Below are 19,634 nucleotides of genomic sequence, written 5' to 3' on the forward strand. Positions count from 1 at the left end.
CTTTCTTCTGGTGGTTATCACACAAGCAGCAGCTGTATCACTGGAACAAACTTGTGTATTCATTACCAGCCTGTAAACACACATGTCAACCCTTATAAGACAGCTGTCAGTGCCCAACTGAAAGCATGTCTTTTTTGCATGACATCCTTACATAATGAGGTGAGGACAACTGCTCTGTGTCCTTGGAAATGATTCTATCCTGCACACTCAGCTGATCTTTAATTTGAAAATGGAGTCCTGCTCCTGTTGGTACTTGGCTTTTGTCTTCTGGCCACCCTGCTGATATTGCTCTCTTGAAAGTCTGTAGTTGGATGTCCTTTTCTGTAGCCTCTTGGATTTCCATCAGCTTTCTTGTAGAAAGTGGGAGATAGTGCAGGATGTTAATGATTTAAAAGTCCTGATCACCTTCCTCCAATTCACTGATGCTGGGTATGTGTGCCTTGCTCAAGGTGTCAGCTAACAGCAGTAATCATCCTGGACAATATTTGATCTCTGCCCAGTAGCACTGGAAGAGTAGCAACATGTGCTGCAATCTCTTTGGAGCATTAAGAAGGAGCTTTGCCATGATTTTCTCTAGGGGTTGTGGTCTTATTGCACTGAATGGCCATAGGTGTACAGATGGAATTGCTCATCTCAAAATACCATAGCAAGAATCTCTTTTTCTAGTTGTGTGTATATCTGTTTGGTCTCTGATGGGGCTCCACTGGCGTAAGTGTCCAGCTGCACCTGCCTATATCCACTCCTTTCTCTGGTGCCAGTGTAGTGTCAAAACAATGAGGAGCCCTTGTGGCACATTAGAGACTAACAAATTTATTTTGACAAGCTTTTGTGGACTAAAACCCACTTCATCAGATGCATGGAGTGGAAAATATAGTAGGCAGGTATAAATACACAGCACATGAAAAGATGGGAGTTGCCTTACCAAGTGTGGGAGGGTCAGTGCTAACGAACCAATTCAGTTAAGGTGGAAGTGTCCTATTCTCAACAGTTGACAAGAAAGGGTGAATACTAAGAGGGGAAATCACTTTTGAAGTGCTAATGAGGCCAATTTCAAACAGTTGACAAGAAGGTGTGAGTATCAGCAGAGGGAAATTACTTTTTGTAGTGACTCATCCACTTCCAGTCTTTATTCAGGCCTAATTTGATGGTGTCCGGTTTGCAAATTAATTCTGGTTCTGCAGTTTCTCGTTGGAGTCTGGTTCTTCAGGACAGGGGCACACCTTAGCATTTAATTCAGCATGTCAAATGCTTGTTTGTTGAGGACCTGCCCAACACCACTCAGCATCCTGCCTTGTGAGCTGTTTTGGGTTCTGCTGCCACAGCCAGGTGTGGACAGAATTTGGACAGAAAATTTATCATTCTTCTGAAGCATTGCATCCCTTTTACCTCCACTGATGCTGGCATGTCTTTAGCTGCTTTGATCTTGTTGGGATCTGCTTTCAGTCCTCTGCTGTGAGTAGATGTCCAATATATGTCACCTCACACTATTTGAGTTGCATTTTTTCTGGGTTGAGTTTTGTGTTCTTGTCTCTGCATCTCTGTACAAAAGCTTGTAGTTTTCTCTCATGGTCTTGTTCAGATTTTGTATCATTGCTTCCTTCACCTACAATGAGGATCTCAGCTGTAGGTATTTTCAGACCAGGCAGTCCTTCCAGCACTTGGGTGAGTTTTCTTTGGAACATGTCTAGTCCCAGGCTTATGCCCATTGGCATGCACAACTATCTGTAGGGACAAAATGGTGTTTGCAGAGGTTGTCAGCAGGCTGGACTCTCCCCAGGCTTATCTGCCAAAACCTGCTCCTCACATCACAGTATAAAGATCCAGACTTTGGGAAGTTCTGGCAAGATGTCATCAATTGTGGGCAGTGGATCTTTTCAGTGCCTGGTTCAATTGGCTTTGGGTCTATGCAAACGTATAATTTGCTTGATGACTTTTTTATCACCTGCTTACCCAGGCGGGTACTGGCCTCTACAGGTGCTACAGGGGGGAGGGATAGCTCTGTGGTTTGAGCATTGGCCTGCTAAACCCAGGCTTGTGAGTTCAGTCCTTGAGGGGGCCACTTATAGATCTGGGGCAAAAATTGGTCCTGCTAGTGAAGGTAGGGGGCTGGACTCAATGACCTTTCAAGGTCCCTTCCAGTTCTAGGAGACTGGCATATCTCCAATTATTACCTTATTACAATACCCCTGCTCTGCAAACTTTTGAGCTCCTTGCATTCTGGCTTATGTAGTGACACTGGAATTTTCCTTCAGGGTATGCACTCGGGCTCTACTTTGATGTCTGCTTCCAGTTGCAGCTGTCCTTTGAGGCAACTGTCACCTTTGAAAACATTCCCATGTGCTTTTAAAATGGTCTCAATTGTCCATGGGACTCCCTCTTTTGCTTCTTTTACTGCAAAAATAAAATTCTGACACTGTACACTGATCTGATCCATGGCCTGTATGGCTGTATTCCCCAAGAGGGGTGTGTGGTATTTACCATCCACCACTACAAACTTCATGGTATCATCTGTTATTTTTCAGGATAGTTGCTATGAAGCCACATTTTCCTGTGGGCTGCATTATGCTCATTATACATTATTAAATTGCACTAGCTCTTTGTAATGGGTGTGTTTGGGTCCAGTTCACCCCAAGGAATCACATTGCAAGAAGCCCCACTATCCAGCTGTAAAGGTTATGATTAAATAGATAATACCATCTGTCTCTCTCCTGGAAGGGGTGTTAGATGATGACTATAGCATTTTGTGTATTTCTATGTTGCAGCACAGGGAGGTATAATTTTCAATTTTAAACTGATCTGCATAGATTTACCTTTTTATAGACATAGTTGATGACAAGACTAGACAGCCAGAAAAGGTTTGGTCCTAACCAAAGGCAGAGGTCAAATAGAGTGAAGGTGAAATATTAGCTTAAGCAGTGCTACTTCCCCAATGGCCCTTGTTCTACATAGTTACTGGGCATGCAAAGGAGTGCTACACCCACAAGTAAAAGAAGAAAATAAAAGAATCTCAAACTTAATATTTTGGGAGGGTAGGGGAGAGTCAGCAAGGTGAATCTGTGCACGGACAAAGATATGAACATGTGCATGTGTATGCAAGTATCTATAAGGATATGTGAGTATACATGTCCAGGACGGGGTATAAGGGTACATGTGTGCATACATACATGGAGGGCATGTGGGGAGTGCATGCATGCCAACAATTTGCATATGCATGGAGATGTTCATAAAATGTGTGTGCGCACGTGTGCATCGTTTCTATCAATGGGCAGCCGTTTTTCTTTATCTTAGTTGTATATGTGGTCACCCTTTTCTTTGTGTTGTATGGCCCCATCAGGCCTCCCTTTGTGAAGTGCAGAGACACAGCAGATTTGCAACCTGAGGGCCCTTACCACAATGTAATGTAAACATGGGTTAGACAAATTCAGGATGGAAATTAAGTGAACATCTTTAACAGTAGGCATAATTAGCCATTGGAACATCTTAGGGTGGATGTCTCATCACTTCAAGTCTTTAAATCAGAATCCTATATATCTATGATACTTATCTGGCCCCATCACTTCACAGTCCTTAATGTATTTATCCTCACAGTGCCTTGGTGAGGTAGGGAAGTGCTTCTGTCCCTATCTTACTGAGGCACAAGAAGAATAAGTGACTCGCCCAAGATCACACAGGAAGTCTCTGGTCAAGCAAGGAGCTGAGCCCAGGTTTTCTGAGGCCCACCCACTTCACTGTCCTTCCTCTTGTAAGAAAATTGTCTTTCTAAAAGATAAGCTATAGCTTATCCAGAAGTTATGGGCTTGATGCAGAAACTATTAGGTGAAATTCTATGGCCTGTTATGTAGGAAGTTTAATTAGATGATCATAATGGTCCCTTCTGGCCTTAAAGTCTCTGAATCTGTGGCTCAAATAAATAAATGCTTATTTCGATTTTTAAAAGATATATTCTTTAAAGGAGTTTTATTTCCCTGCAGGTGTTTAGTTTTGCTTTTAACTCAGCAAAGCAGATGATAAGAAGGGAGGAGAGGGATGGAGGCAAGAGAGAGTTCATCTGTTCTTGAGCAGCTTTCCTAAAAGGGCCATGTATCTGTGCGCCCTGACAAAGACAGCTAGCAGCCTTCAGAGCTCTAAAACCTTGGCTTATCACAGGCTCTGTGCAGCAGTGCTCAAAGTTCAGTAGTAGCTGTTTGTGAGATTGATGCTGTCTGATGCAAGCCAAAGAGCTTTCTAAGGGCCACTTTGGGGACAAAAATCACATGTTGGATGAAGCTCATCTCCAGGGCTGAAATAAGACAAATGTAGAGACCCAAAGCCTAAACTATTTTTTACATGTTTAGTTTTCTTTTATTTGGTCTGCATTTTCCCTCATCCTTTGGGAAACCTGATAAAACACCACAGTTCAAGAAGTGTACATCTAACGTCTCAGCTACATTATTCATCAGATCATGTGCATCTAGAATAGAGTTCCAAAGAAACAACAGGATGAAATTCCTGTAGCTCTCAACCATCTCAACAATTTAACACTATATGGCATCACGCATAGAAAGCATCACAAATCCTTTTGTATGAGAGAGATGAAAGGAAGTTGGAGGATGACACAAAGAATGTGGCACAATGGAGGAGAGTGTTTCATTTATTGACACTCCTGGAAGTAAAGACTTGCAAGAAATTGAATTACAATTCCATGCTAAACTATTGGCTTCAGTGTTGTTGTGGTACACTCAACTAGCCTAGAAGGATGCTTTGTGACTAAACTGGGACTTTCGGATGATACAAGGTCCTCAGAGAAGATTTAACATTTTAAAAGTTTTCTTCAGCATCATGTCATAACAGACTGATAAAGCCCAGGCTATGTATAATAGAGCTAGACAGAAAATGAGTATCTTTCCTGTGGAAAATTACAATTATTTAGCAAAAAATTGAAAATGGAAATATTTTGCTTTGGAAATGCTTCTGCAGTGATTTACGAGAGCTGTGGTTTGAGTGTGTCATGCACCCAGTCTCCACTGTAGGCTGGTAAATGGTAAGACTGTATTTCTCCTGATGCACCATAGTCTCCCCATCTTGGAGAAGGAAAGGACTGCAGTGTTTGGAGACCCTGGCCATGGTGCATCATGGGAGATGTAGTCAGCTGAACTGTAACTCTTATGAGGCACTGCAGCAGCAATTCCAAATCAGAATAGCTCAGATTTTGGACAATTTTTTAATTACAAAAATCAATGGAAATCAAACATTTTTTGTCCCAAAAATCAGTTTGGTTAAAAGCCCAATTTTTTGTTGAAAATCAATTTTAACTGAAAATTTTCTACCAGTCCTAAGGTATAAATTTTACACTGGGTGTCAGGATCATGCAGGCAATATTTCACTGTTCTTGCAGTAGCAATCTGGCTGGGAACAACTGGCAATTTCACATAGCTTTGACTACTACTCCTGAATATGATTAAATGTTTCATGTGTAGAGAATGATCCCTTCAAAATTATGAATGACAATAATAGTAATTCCTAGCTTTTATGTAGTGCTTGTCATATGTAGATCTCCAACTGCTTCACAATCAGTAATTTTTAAGAATTCTGATTACAGTAAAGTAGATTAAAATAACTGTTTTATTACAATTAAACCACCAATCAGATTTTGCTTTTTAAAATGCATTTAACTGCAGATGGCAACCGTTACCTTGATGTTTACCAGCAATTCTGCAAAAATCATTCAAATATAATGTCTCTCCAAAGTTTTCAAAATTGGTGCCTAAAATCATATTTAGATCCCTAAATAACTGACTTGATTTTCAGAGATGCTTAGCACACACAATTCTCATTTAGTTTAGGTGTTTAAATATAGATTTAGGATCCTATCTTTCAGCAGTCAAGTTTGGAAATTTTTGGCCTCAGCTTTTACTAATTAAAAATAAGAGGTATTTTTACCCATTTGTAAGAGTATGGGTGTAACTTGATTTTTGTGTACTATCCTCTTCTACCTATTAGCAGAATGAGTTCATTTACTTATCTTTGAGTTTTCTCATTTGTGTCTTGACTGTTGAAGCAAGGCCAGCAATTTGGTGTCATTAAACTTGCACCATTCAAAAAAACTCATTTTGAAATACCAAGTGACTGTCTTCAAAGAGTATACGGTAGTTTGTCATCTGCATATTTTATATTGATTATAGAAATGCTATAGATTTCATGCCTGACATTTTGCTATCTGTTACTCTTATATAGGTGATCTGCTGTAGCCATTTAGAGTGAACACATGCGAACAAATGTAAAAAACTTCATTTGGGACTTTTAATGGGAAGGAGGAGGAATATATTTCATTTCTTTTTCTTTCACAAGTAGCAGTAGTGTGAAGATCACATTTAGTAGCTCCACAACCCATGATATCTCGTTCTGCTCACGCACAGTTTTTCAACATCTATAACTTACATATTCAAAATACCTGCCCATTGATAGACCCAACTGAACTTCTTCTCGTACTTCTTGGATATGGGCATAATGGGTGTGATCCATAGTCCAAATCAATAAATCAGTATTTACAAATTTCCTGAAGTACTGTCTTCAACATAGTACTTTTGGGAGCGTGTCCACAAGCTATGAAGGAACAGAAAAAGATGACAATGTGCTCTGGGTAGGTAGTAATTTGGGTAGTTAAAATACTTTCAGTTTACCAACACTCCATGTTGAGGGATATTCGTGACTTTTAGAAATTCTTTGGTCCATCTTCAAAAATAATGTTTTTTATATCAGCTGAGACACATTTTAAAAGGAAGGATAATGGCTATCCCTACTAAATGAACTCTAGTACTGATCAGAACATTAATGTTTTCATTAACAGACTTGAGAAACTTCACAATGGGAGAATTCACTAAAGAGCAGAGCTTAGAATTCCAAGACTCTTTCTGCACCCAGTAGTGTTAGATTGACACCATTATGTTTTTCAATAGCATAGTCATATTTACATCTTTGTTCCATGAAATCTATTATCATTTGTCAGACAATTTAAAGTCTTTGGGACCGATTTCATCTTCTCTCTGGATGCACCCTGAATGTCTTTCCCTGTGTTGTCCACCTTTGACCTCTCCTTTTCTCAGGCATGCTTGTAGTGATCCCAGCTAGGAGTCAGAAGACTCGCTAGATTGATTAGTACCCAAGTTGCCTTTATCTCCTATACGGTAATGTAGACCTTTTAGCTCACAAAGACATTTAACCATTTCTTCTGCTTTGGCTGCTTAGAGGACACCTAATCTCATGGACCTTAGGGCTCCCTATTTTCAGGGCCTTACAATTTATTATTTCTTCTAAGGGTCTTGAATTGACCTGCCTGGTATTCATCAGCACTAATGATGGATCTGTCTTTCCATTATTACCTGTGTATCCAACAGTACATGGAGAAAATTATGTAAACAAATTAATGAAACCATTATATATCTTAAACACCTGACATTTTTCTGCTATGTAACATATTGTTTCAGTTTGCTTGTGAATGTTTTTATTGGGATAGGGTGTTAATATAGATTAATCTTCACAATTGCCCTAGCTATTCTTTTGGCTGCCTTTTTTTTTTTTGAGAGACAGTTTCATTGATAAATCAGTCAACTCTAAAAATCAAGTTTCTTTTTAGTCACTCAGCAAGCCATGGACTTTCTATATAGGAAGCTTTCTGTTTTAAGTAAAAGAATTTTGATTTCATTTTAGAGTGTAGCCCTGAAATACCACTCAGAATAAGTTATGATTCTTAACTTCATATGATGCAGTGCTCCACTGTCATAACTCCTTATTTTTGTGCGTACTATTAATCCAATAATGACAAATGATTTTTTCATTTGGAACAAGTAAATTCTTTTCACCTGTTAAAGGATCTGTTCTGTAACCTTCACTCATAGGAGTGATTCTATTTACTTTAGTGGGACTGCTCATATAAGTTCTTCTCAAGGGGAATAAGGGTGGTTCTTCAAGTATTGTCCCTATGGGTGCTCCACTGTAGGTGTATTGGTGCTCCTGCATTTTTAATCGGAGAATTTTTATAGCGGTGTCCCTTCGGCCTGTATATGCACCCTCCCTCCCTCCTTCATGGTCTGCCTTGAGGCTATCTAGCACTGCATGGGCAATCCATCCTCAGTTCCTTCTCGACTGCCCTTGGCCTGAGACGGAGCAAATATTAGTCCAGTTTATTCACTTACTTTGTATTTGGATAGTGTTAATTTATAGCTCTTTTAGTATTTCCATTCTTTGTTGCAGTAGCTTTAAAGTTTCTGTTCTTCAATTAAAAAAAATAATTGTTTGACTCATTTTCCTGCCTTTGTTGTGAGATTGCCCCCCTAGGGGCATGCTCAGTTCTCCCGGTTTTAAAAGGAGCCTCTCCTGCAGGGAGGCAACTCCTGTGATGGATGGACACTCTCGCTGCATCCAGTGCCTCAGAGAGGGACACATCCCACAGAAGTGCACCTTCTGCCAGCACCTGAAAGATAGTTCCCTAGAGAGCCGGGCACTAAAGCTGAAACTCCTCGTGGAGGATGCTCTTAAATGGACATTTGACCCTGGTTCTGATCTGCATCCTGGAGAAGACTCGTCCCCAGACCCATCAACATCCAGAGAGGGAGAACTGCAGAGAGAGTCAGCTGACTCCCCCCACAGAGCATCCAGAAAAAGGGCTGCAAGCCCCCAGACAGAGCTCCCGACTAGCCAGAGAGATGGCTGGCATGTTGGGTCACTGCAGCTCCGATGGCTCTGGGGCTCAGGGCCCTAAAGAAACAGAGACTCCCAGGTGTGAGCTCTGCCACAGTGCCTAAAGATCTGAGATGCAAAGGCTCTGAAGCAGCATCACTGCCTGCCAGAGACAAGAATAGAGACCATACCAACTCTACTAAATCAGCACCCACAAAAACATCCTTGGCACTGAGTGCTTCAAAGCAGCCCTTGTTGGAAGATGCCTCCCATAAAAAAAGATCAGTGCTGATGAGTTAGCATTGGCAATCACTAACAGCACCAAGCGCAACAGTGGTAGTGCAAGAGTTCCTGCTTCTCTAGGAACTGCAGGAGTTCCTGCTTCTCTAGGGACGTTATGATCACAGAGGAACTGGAATCCAGCGAGAAGTCAGACAGTGACTAGGATGACAGTTTTTCTCTGGTGTTACATCACAACCTGCCATTATGGCATCTGGGACCTCCTCAGGTACACCTACGCTCTGATCCCCAATCTTCCTAATATGGTCATCCATGGGTGCCACACCCATGCCATTTACCAGTGGCCATACTGTGATCAGTGAGCAGCCTATAGGCCTCATACTTCTTGCTCTTCTAGTGTCTCCCAGAGGGAGCCCACTAGACATTCTCCTACGGCCTCCACACTTTAAAGGATTCTGGAGCCACACTGTGCTCTCTAGGAATCTACACAACAGGACAGAAAAGGAAATTTAGTTCACAACCACCTCACAGATCATAACCACCCTGGTTTTCCCTTTCACCGTGGTATTATGAGCCCCAGCGTAAAAGACCCATGATGCAAAAACAGAAATTGTCCACTTCCCCATCCTCAGCGTTTCAACCATCCTCTTCAAAACATCAGTTTTGATGCTTTGGTCGAGGCCCTGAGCAACCACTCTTTGCAAGAACAGCTGCTACATGCAGACCTTCTACATCCCTTTGGAAGTCACCTGACACTCTTTCACAGGAGTTGAGGAAAAACATCACCTTCAACATATGGTTCTTGGAGAATATCTTCAAGAGCTACTCCAGTCACTTCACATCTCTCTGTCCTCCCGACCCTCCTCCTTCAGGGACCCTTCTCACGAGAGACTATTATGGCAGGAAATAGATCACCTGTTATGTCTAGGGGCTATGGAACCAGTCACTAGTCACCTCAGAGGCAAGGGTTTTTATTCCAGATATTTTATGATTCCCAAGAGAAATGGAGGTTGGTGACCCAGACTAGATCTAAGGGCACCAAACAGATATGTGAAGACACAAATGGTCAAGATGGTCACACTAGCAGCCATTTTGCCATCTCTGAAGCAAGCCTTTGACCTACAAGATGCCTACTTCCACATTTCAATTTGACCATTCCACAGAAGGTTCCTCCGATTTACCTTTGGGCAGGACCATTATCAGTACAGATTGCTCCCATTTGGCCTCTCTTCCACACTCACGGTATTCTCCAGGATCCTCTCATAGACTTTGAGGTCAGAAGGGACCATTATGATCATCTAGTCTGACCTCCTACACAACGCAAGACACAGAATCTCACCCACCCACTCCTGTCACAAACCCCTAACCTATGTCTGAGTTAGTGAAGTCCTCACTCAAATTGTGGTTTAAAGACCTCAAGGTGCAGAGACTCCTCCAGCAAGTGACCCGTGCCTCACGCTGCAGAGGAAGGCAAAAAACCTCCAGGGCCTCTGCCAATCTGCCCTGGAAGAAAATGCCTTCCCGACCCCAAATATGGCGATCAGTTAAACCTTGAGCATGTGAGCAAGACTCACCAGCCAGCACCCAGGAAAGAATTCTCTGTATCATAGCGGCGCATCTATGAACATTAGGGATTATACTTTACCCATATCTGGGCAACTGCCTTGTCAAGGCTTGTTCTTTCAAAGATGCCCTGCAAGCCACCCAGAGGACCATGCATATATTTGCACAACTGGGTCTGCAGCTCAACACTTAGAAATCGAGTTTGACCCCAATACAGCATCTGGAATTTATTGGAGCCGAACTCAGCACAGTACAAACACGAGTGTTCCTCCCACTGCACAGATTCAACACACTGACAAGTCTTATAGACGCAATCCAGGCCAGTCCACAACCACCAGCCAAGAATTGTCTCCAGCTTCTTGGGCACATAGCGGCATGCACATTTCATAGAATCATAGAATATCAGGGTTGGAAGGGACCTTAGGAGATCATCTAGTCCAATCCCCTGCTCAAAGCAGGACCAATCCCCAGACAGATTTTTTACCCCAGTTCCCTAAATGGTCCCCTCAAGGATTGAACTCTCAACCCTGGGTTTAGCAGGCCAATGCTCAAACCACTGAGCTATCCCTCCGTCAGCTATCCCTGACCCCACACACCCAATTGTATGAGATTTTACATATATGGCTCAGATCTGTCTACTTTCTAAACAAGGATGGGCTGAACAAGCCACTGTTGATGCCCTCCAGGGTCAAACACTCCTTGGACTGGTGGAAAGAACCATCTAACATCTGCACAGGCATCCCCCACCAACCCTGATTCTAACAACTTATGCCTCACTTATAGGCTGAGGAGCCGACCTATACAACCGCACCATCCAGGGCAAGTGGTACCACACAGAATCAGTCCTCTATATCAATCTTTTGGAACTAAGAGCTGTCAGAAATGTCTGTGCACAGTTTCTCCCTCTCATCAGGGATACTCACATGGAAGTCATGACACAATATAGCATGCATGTTTTACATAAATCACCAACCAAGGTGCCAGATCATGCTTCCTTTGCATGGAAGCACTGAAACTTTGAAATTGGTGCATCTGCCACAATGTGCTCATTTCAGCCACTTACCTGCCAGGGATGCAAAATGTGATGGCAGACAGTCTGAATCAGAATTTCTCTTATGACCACAAATGGGAGTTGAACCCAGCAGCGCTTCATAGCGATCAACCTATGGGGAACCTCCACAATAGACCTGTTTGCTACCTACCAGAACAAGAAATGTCTCCACTACTGTGCCAGAGTTGAACTGAGGAAACCGTTTCTAGGGGAAGCTTTCATCTTTCCATGGGGCAGGGAGATGCTCTATACCTTTCCTCCATTCCCTCTAATGTCAGAGGTCCTATTAAAATACAGCAAGAGAGCACAAATGACAGACTGATTGCCACCTTCTGGCCAAGACAAGTGTGGAACCCAGACCTTGTGGTACCCATACCTTGCACGGCTGGCAGTATGTCCTCCAATTCCTCTTCGACCCATTCCTCACTTGCTCTACCAAAACGACCGATGGACCTTCACCCCAACCTACCTATAACCTACCCCAGCCTATGGTTCCAGGCTTGGCTTCTTCATGGTTCTAGCACTTAGAGAGTGAATGCTCCAATGAGGTGAAAGATGTATTCTTGCTCAGTAGGAAATTGCTTTGTTGTACTTCCCTGCAGAAGTGAAAATTCCAAAACTGATGCAATTCCAAACCAGTGGCTCTGACATCTTCCTCCCTCCCTTTGATCCTAGACACTATTCTAGACCTCAGAAGGACTGGTGTTTCTTACCTCACTGAAACTACATCTAGCAACCTTAACAGCCTTCCACTATCAGGTGGACAGATGCTCAGTATTTTCCCATCCAACAGATTCATTAAGAGCATGTTCAACCTCTTCCCACGCATTAGACCACCCACACCAACATGGGATCTCAGTCTGGTTCTAAGAACCTTAACTAGACCATCCTTTGAATCTATGGTCACTTGCTCCCTTCCACATCTGTCCATGAAGACAGCATTTCTAATGGCTATTACCTCTGTATGATGAATAGATAAGAAATAATGGGCTTAAATTGCAGCAAGGGTAGTTTAGGTTGGAGATCAAGGGACTGGACTAGATCACCTCTTGAGGTCTCCTCTAGTCCTATGATTCTGTGATCCTATTAATAGGAGAAATAGCAGCATTGATGGCACACCCACCGTTCATGGCTTTTTTTTAAAGACAATCACCCTGAGACCAAAACTGAAAATCTTTCCCAAAATAACCTTGTCCTTCCATATGAACCAACTCATTCACCTCCCTACCTTTTCCCCAAAACCACATTGTGACAACAAGGAGGAAAGCCTTCATCTGCTTGATGTTAGGAAAACCCTAGCATTCTATTTGGACAGGACTAAGGACTTTAGCAAGTCCCCTAAACTCTTCCTTTTGTTCTCAGAAAAATCCAAAGGCTCCACAATATTAGCTCAAAGACTCTCCAAATGAGTCTCCAGTTGCATTAATCACAGTTAACATGAGCATAACCTATTGCCCCCATCAGTAACCTGCATGCACTCTGAGATCCATTTCTACCTCCAGTCTTATTTGTTAATGATGTCCCCATCTCAGAAATCTGCAGGGCAGCAACTTGGACCACTGTCCAGACTTTCGCAGAACACTGTGCAATTACTCAGGACTCTGCCTCTGATGCCAATTTCTGCTCCACAATGCTATTGTCAATAACAGACTCCACTCCGAAGTACCAGCCCTCCAGGAGGCTACCGCTGTGGATTGACCAACAGTGAAACAACCAAAGGGATACTACTACTCAAAGAAGAAGTTACTCACTTTGTGCAGTAACGATCGGTTCTTCGAGATGTCTCTCTCTATGGTTGCGCCCCAAACCGTCGTCCTCTCCTCTACTTCAGAGTTCTTGACAAGGTGCTCTGTGGTGGTGAAGGAACTGAGGGTGGTTTGCCAGCACAGCACTATTTAGCCTCTGGGCAGACCATGAAGTAGGGAGGGTGCATGTGCGGGCCGAACAGACGCTGCTACCAAAATTCTCCAGTGAGAGGCGCGGGGGCACAGATATACCTACAGTGGAGCACCCATAGGGACACATCTCTTGAAGAACTATTGTTACTGCACAAAGTGAGTAACTTCCTCTCTTAAAACTGGACATTTAATGAACTCTCATCAGCAGCACAATCTGGGTTTTGTACCAAATATGCTATAAAGGCTTTAAATGATATTTTCAGACTGTGGATTAAAAGGCCATTTCAAATGCTCAGGAAAATCTGCTTGATTAAAACATTTTTAAGATGAGAGTTACAGATGCCTGTAGATAGGAAATAACTGTGGTATCTCTGACAACAGTGTGGTCACTGTTGATTATTTTTTCATGGTAATCAGTGTATGGTATAATATTGTCCTAAAATTTATATTGTTTGGATATCCTCCACATCTCTTCTCTAGAGTGATTCAGCAGTTCCTTAGCTCTCTGAGAAATGAAATCATTAGTGCTGAAAAAAGCAGCATTTTTAAAAAATGTTTGTTTGACATAATAAGTCACTAACTTATAGAAAATATGTGGTTGGCAAACAGCATGGAGAGGTATTATTGACAGTCAAGGGATTGTTGACAGTATGATTTTCATGCACCTTTAATTGAGAGGGGAGAAGCTGGGTACAAAATGTGAGTTTCTGGATTAGTTCAAGACCAATATGTTGTTTCTGTTACCAATTGTCAGAAAACAAAGCTCATCACGTGTGTGGCAAATTTTCAGAAGCACTGTCATTTAAAGATATTCCCTTGTTTTCTTAAGAACACCACCACTATAATTTTGAAGCCAACCAAGCAATATATTTGTTTTGATATTAAACCTTCCCTATCCAACTCTCTTTCACCCTCCCTCTTGCTTCATCTCGCATTTAAACCAGATAATCCTAACAACTGGGCTTTTTTCCTTCATACATGTGGTGCTCCAGTAGGCTTACAGGGTGCCTCCAGGGTTGATATTCAAGGACTATCAAAATTTATTTTTGTCAATGAGGCAGTGAAAAAAAAAAAGTAATGGGTTCCAAGAAGAAAAAACTCCACAATCCATTTCTCACAACTAATGTGAATGTTTGATATTAGTATTTGAATTAATTCTATCCACTTTTAATCCATATTATATCCTGTTTCAAAAAGATCTGATGGAAACCTTTATTATTTGCAGAGGAGGAAAGATGCATTTTATGATAATCAAACAAGCTGATTAATTAACAGCGACACTTTCCAATGTATATAAGTGTGATCCTATTCAAATCTCAACTGAAATTATGGAACACATTATGAATATTCATCGTAGCACACTCTGGTTACTGGCTTTTGCTTTCAATAATACTTGACAGGTTCATTTCCTTCATGTTTTCCTTCTTTAATATAGAATGTGGTTGATTTATTTCTTAATCCATGTGAATGTGAATTTCCTAGGACAGCTAAAAGCATGTGTTTTGCAGCTTGCCTACACACAGCAAAAGGCAAAGGGAAAGTTTTTGTTAATTTGGTAATATGTTTTCTTTTCTTATTTTTTTTCTCATAACTCAGCTTGGAAACCAGAAAATAACTGCCAATGTGATGGAGGTAAATGCTTCACAGACACACAGACAAACAGCAACAGAAGTTTCTTCACTGCCTCCTCCTTCCGTGGTACCAGTTAACAGAACCTTTTTCTCACCAGACAGTGGCACCCACCTAGCATCATTTATTTTGCCAGCGCTTGATGATTTTTTGCCTTCACGCTTTTATAAAACCCTGGCCCTCTCACGTTTTTCATATAAATACCCTTTCCTAGCTCCTGAAAATACTATCCACAGGAACGAAACAGCCTCTGTAATCACAGACTCTGCCATGAGTGAGTACTCCTCTTGCACAGTGAGTGAGTCCTCCACAGCCATTCTAGATGAGCTGCAGACTTGTAACTATGATACTACTGACTGTTCTGAAACACCTTCCCCAACCTTGAGCCAGATGTCTGCTGTGTCAAATGGCACCACCTTAACCACCACTGCTGCCACTTCTCAAGTAATTATCCTTCCTTTTTCCTCCAGTTTGTTCAACCAGGTTACCAAAGGGGAAAAGAACTCATTCTTGTCTGTTATCCCATTACTCATGTGAGCATGGTGTCAGTTGTTTGTTTAGGTTCTGCAGAGTCTGGTTATATGTTTTATTACAATAATTTACTACAGTAATAACAGATTCCGTAAAGCTATTCAAAATTGTGCAATGTGTTGTGCAACTCTAATTTCAACTAAGATATAGTGAACAGTTTGTTTACAACTAATGGCCAGTTTCACTTTTATTACTTAGTCCAAATATGTTAAAGAAAAGCAGACTGAGGAATTTAAGCTGATCTACTTTAAAATATTCAATTAGTTGCCATACAAAAAGAATGCATAGGTTGAATTTTGAGAGAGCTGAAAGCTGGTTTTCAGCCTATCATTGAGGTACATATGTCAGGCATTAATATACCTCATAGATTCATATTAATAGGGTTGATGAGAATACTTAACACAACCTTGTCTTCTGCTAGCCATGACCACTGACTGCATGAAGCCGTTTCTGTTTTATCTCCTCTAACTAACAGTTCCCCTTCTTAAGCACAGTTGTTTTACAGGAATGAACTGTATAAATAATCTTAGATTTGGATCCTAGGAATTCTGTTGTTTGTTCAGGGCTGCACTTTCTCTGGGTGACTCAAGGAAAATAACCAAGTCTAAATACATATGTGTTTAAACAGAATGTATAGTATACGTATATTTATATATGTATAGATTAAAAGATATAGAATATGGGTCAAATTCTGCTCACTTTACCCATGTGAGTACTTCTGTTTACTTCAAGGGAACTGCATTTATGATTAAGGTGAGTCAGAATTGGTCCCATATTTCAATTAAATAACAGATCACTGAATTACAAAACTATAAATATTCTTTGTGGGGGTTCTCCGATGACATGATGCTAAGCTGAGACCAGAGCTCTACTGCGTCATAACCTTGCCATATTTATAACTTTGACCAAAGATTTTGTTTTATCATTTACATGTAGTAACAACAGCAAATTTTAACTTACTATAAATGTAACTTTAAAACTAAAATATGTCTTTTTAAGAACGTTTTTACCCCAAAGTTGCAAATAATTACTTCGAAGAGTAGAGGTTCGCTGTGCTGAATGCTTTTTATATTATGTGACAAAATTATGGGCATGTCAAGTAAAACCAATAATTCTCAAAACAAAAAAAAATTCAAAGCATTGGAACTACAAATCTGTGTACTGCCTCCTAGTTGTAAGCAAAGATTAGACAAGGCACAGATAAAACAGCATCAACACAGGCTTTAACCAACCAACTCAGGAGAATGTCAGGTGCTTCCATTATCTGTGTGCAAACAACAGTATTTGTGTTGGTATGTTAAAAAGATCATGATCTGTTTTTTTTGCTGGCCCTACCACCTCTTCTTATTTGGCCAATTTCCCCTCGTGGAGATCTGGCAGCCACTTCCACCCTTAACCAAAGTCATCTTTGTTAGCATGAGGCCAGATGGATAGACATCTTTTCAGTGCCATCTGTCCTTTTAACTGCCAACAAAAATTACTCATCCCTAATGGGGAAAGGGGAAGAAGGAGCATCCCTCTGAAGGACATAAAGAAGAACCAGTCTGGGAGCCCCACAAGGAGAGGGGGCTGCTGCAAGGAGCCACTACTGAGATGACAAGGAGCCACTGCTTCTGTTACAAACCTTTCCTCCTCCCCTTTTCTCCACCTATTGAAAAGGGTTAGATGACTGCAAATGTTTCCAGGAGCTGGGAAGTTGATTGGAAGGTTGGTGGCAGGCATGGGTGTTCTAGCAGTGACTCCATCCCCCGAAGTGGGGACACTAACCTGCTCAAGGGTGATTGCTTTTCTTTCATGGAGGAGATGATCACTGGAGGAACAGTAGGGACTGGATGGTCTTACATCATCCGACAGTTTACAAGAAGTTTTGTAGCTCTCTGACAGCTGCTGTGTCCAGTCCCAGTATGTTCAGCATTTACTCAACATTACCACAAAACGGTCTCTGAGAAAGCACAGTTATTTCCTATTCTACATGTAGTGAAAAGCTGTGATATCTCAAACACCAGTGTATAGCTACTGTTGGCAAAGCAGACATTCATAATGACCACTGTATATCTTACTTGAACCTGTTCCTCCATTCACTAAGTCTAAAGTGGTCAATGTTATAAAGTCCATATAAGCCAGCAGATACCACAGTTATTTTTGTATTTGTATTTGTATTCAAAGTACAGGGTAAAACTAGTACCTCAGACACCAGAGAGTAGTTTCTATTGACAATGACTGGCTATTTAATGATGACCATATATTTATAAATAGAGAATTTCTTCCTTTATTAATAACTATTCTTTGCCTATTTTGCTAATCATTTTCAAAGATAATTTTATTTAAATATGGACCAACTCTCACCACACAAACTTGCAGCAAACACAATGCTAAATTAGAACTATTGCTTTAGCGCAGGAGTCGGCAACCTCTGGCACCCGGCTTGCCAAGGTAAGCACCCTGGAGGGTTGGGCCAGTTTGTTCACCTGCCACGTTGGCAGGCTCGGCTGATCGCGGCCCCCACTGGCTGTGGTTCACCGCTCCAGGCCAATGGGGACTGCGGGAAGCGGCGCAGGCTGAGGGATGTGCTGCCCGCGGCTTCCCACCACCCCCATTGGCCTGGAGCGGCGAACCACGGCCAGTGGGAGCTGCGATCAGCTGAACCTGCTGACATGGCAGGTGAACAAACTGGCCCATCCCTCCAGGGTGCTTACCCTGGAGAGCTGCGTGTCAGAGGTTGCCAACCCCTGCTTTAGCCACTGATTTAGGTCTTTGTGAAAACCTGAGGCAAGAGACAAGTTGTAAAGCAAAGCTCTTATTCAAGTGCACATATTTGAAATTGTAATAAAAAATACAGAGAATAACTGGCAAAGTAAACAGCTTTGCAAATTTGCTCTCAGGTTTAATCCTATTATAAAGATTTCTCTTTAAAGTTCTTTTCACAGATGTTTTTTTTTTGTTTATGTAGTTTTAAAATATGAAAACACAAGAAATCGTAAGTGACATGTATGAGGAGTTGTATCTTACCGTAGCTGCTAAAAACCCAGTTTAGCTAAGACTATCCCAGGCTTGGGGAATTGATCTTGAGTATCTTCAATCCTAGCCAATGTCCTGGATGCTGGGGTTGGCTGTAGTACTGCTGCACAACACCTCTCCAGCTGCTCAGACCTCTGTAATCAAGTCTTCTCTCCTTTTGCTGGCTATCTCTAAGAATCAGCAGGTAGCTCCTGTCCCACCTGGCTCCATCTCAGCTGTTCTGAGTGGGAATTGAAGGCAGCTGCTCCTACTGAATGTAAGAGTTAATGCAGGTGCCTGGCTCGGGGTGGGAGGGGTGAAGAGATGTTCAGCCTTCTGCCCTGTCACCTGGTTGGGAGGTTCCTGCACCTAGGTAGTTTGGCTCCCAGTCAACAGAAGTAGAAAGCTCTTCCACAAGGAGGGCCCAGGTGTAGTGTAATGGGGCAAAGAGTGAACTGGGCAAGAGTGAGAAAAGGCATAATTTTGAGATAAGTTTGAAATATGGGATTCTAGCAGGCCCCAGCTACCTCTGTATTTTGGTGACAAATTGGTTGTTTTCTCTGCCTTTTTCACCCTTCTTAAAAAAATACGTATGAGAACAAAATCTAAAATTTACCAGACAGCATACACAAATTTTGATTTAAATGGGAGATAAGGGCACACAACACCACTCAGGACTGGGCCCTAAAATACAAGCATCATATCCGAAAAAGCATCATTGGTTACTCAGTGATTCTGAGGGCAGAGCGCTGTTGACTGGCAACTTCTCACAGCTAGCTTTTAAAAAACAAGCCCTCTCATGGGTATAAGATGCATCAGATGCTGAAGCCCAATAGCAATGGTAATGTTCATATTGTATTTGCTCAAAGGAAAATTCTGTTAATCACTAGCAAGTAGTTCTAGCTGAGGGATATAAGCAAATATTAATATCCTGTAACATTACTAGCACTAAAGAACAATTTATTCATTCATTCTCCTGCTGTTGGAGTGTATACTTCAGATCACCCTTTTCCAGTAAGCCTGGTTTCCTGCCAGCATTGCAGCCTGCTCTATATTAAGGCTGAGGCGGG

At 41.8% G+C, this 19,634-nt stretch overlaps 1 protein-coding gene across 3 annotated transcripts in view; it reads left to right on the plus strand.

The window, feature by feature from the left end:
• The window catches only part of SORBS2 (sorbin and SH3 domain containing 2), a 248,694-nt gene that overhangs the window by 139,612 nt on the left and 89,448 nt on the right, over nt 1–19,634 (plus strand). For 2 of the 3 annotated variants that reach the window (XM_030563381.1, XM_030563382.1), the window contains exon 7: nt 15,004–15,480. The exons of the other annotated variant lie outside the window; for it this stretch is intronic. In XM_030563381.1, the coding sequence (XP_030419241.1) occupies nt 15,004–15,480 (477 nt within the window). The remainder of the gene's footprint in view (nt 1–15,003; nt 15,481–19,634) is intronic. 3 annotated transcript variants of the gene reach the window in all.

The sequence above is a fragment of the Gopherus evgoodei genome, chromosome 5, assembly GCF_007399415.2.
Source record: "Gopherus evgoodei ecotype Sinaloan lineage chromosome 5, rGopEvg1_v1.p, whole genome shotgun sequence".
NCBI lineage: Eukaryota > Metazoa > Chordata > Testudines > Testudinidae > Gopherus > Gopherus evgoodei.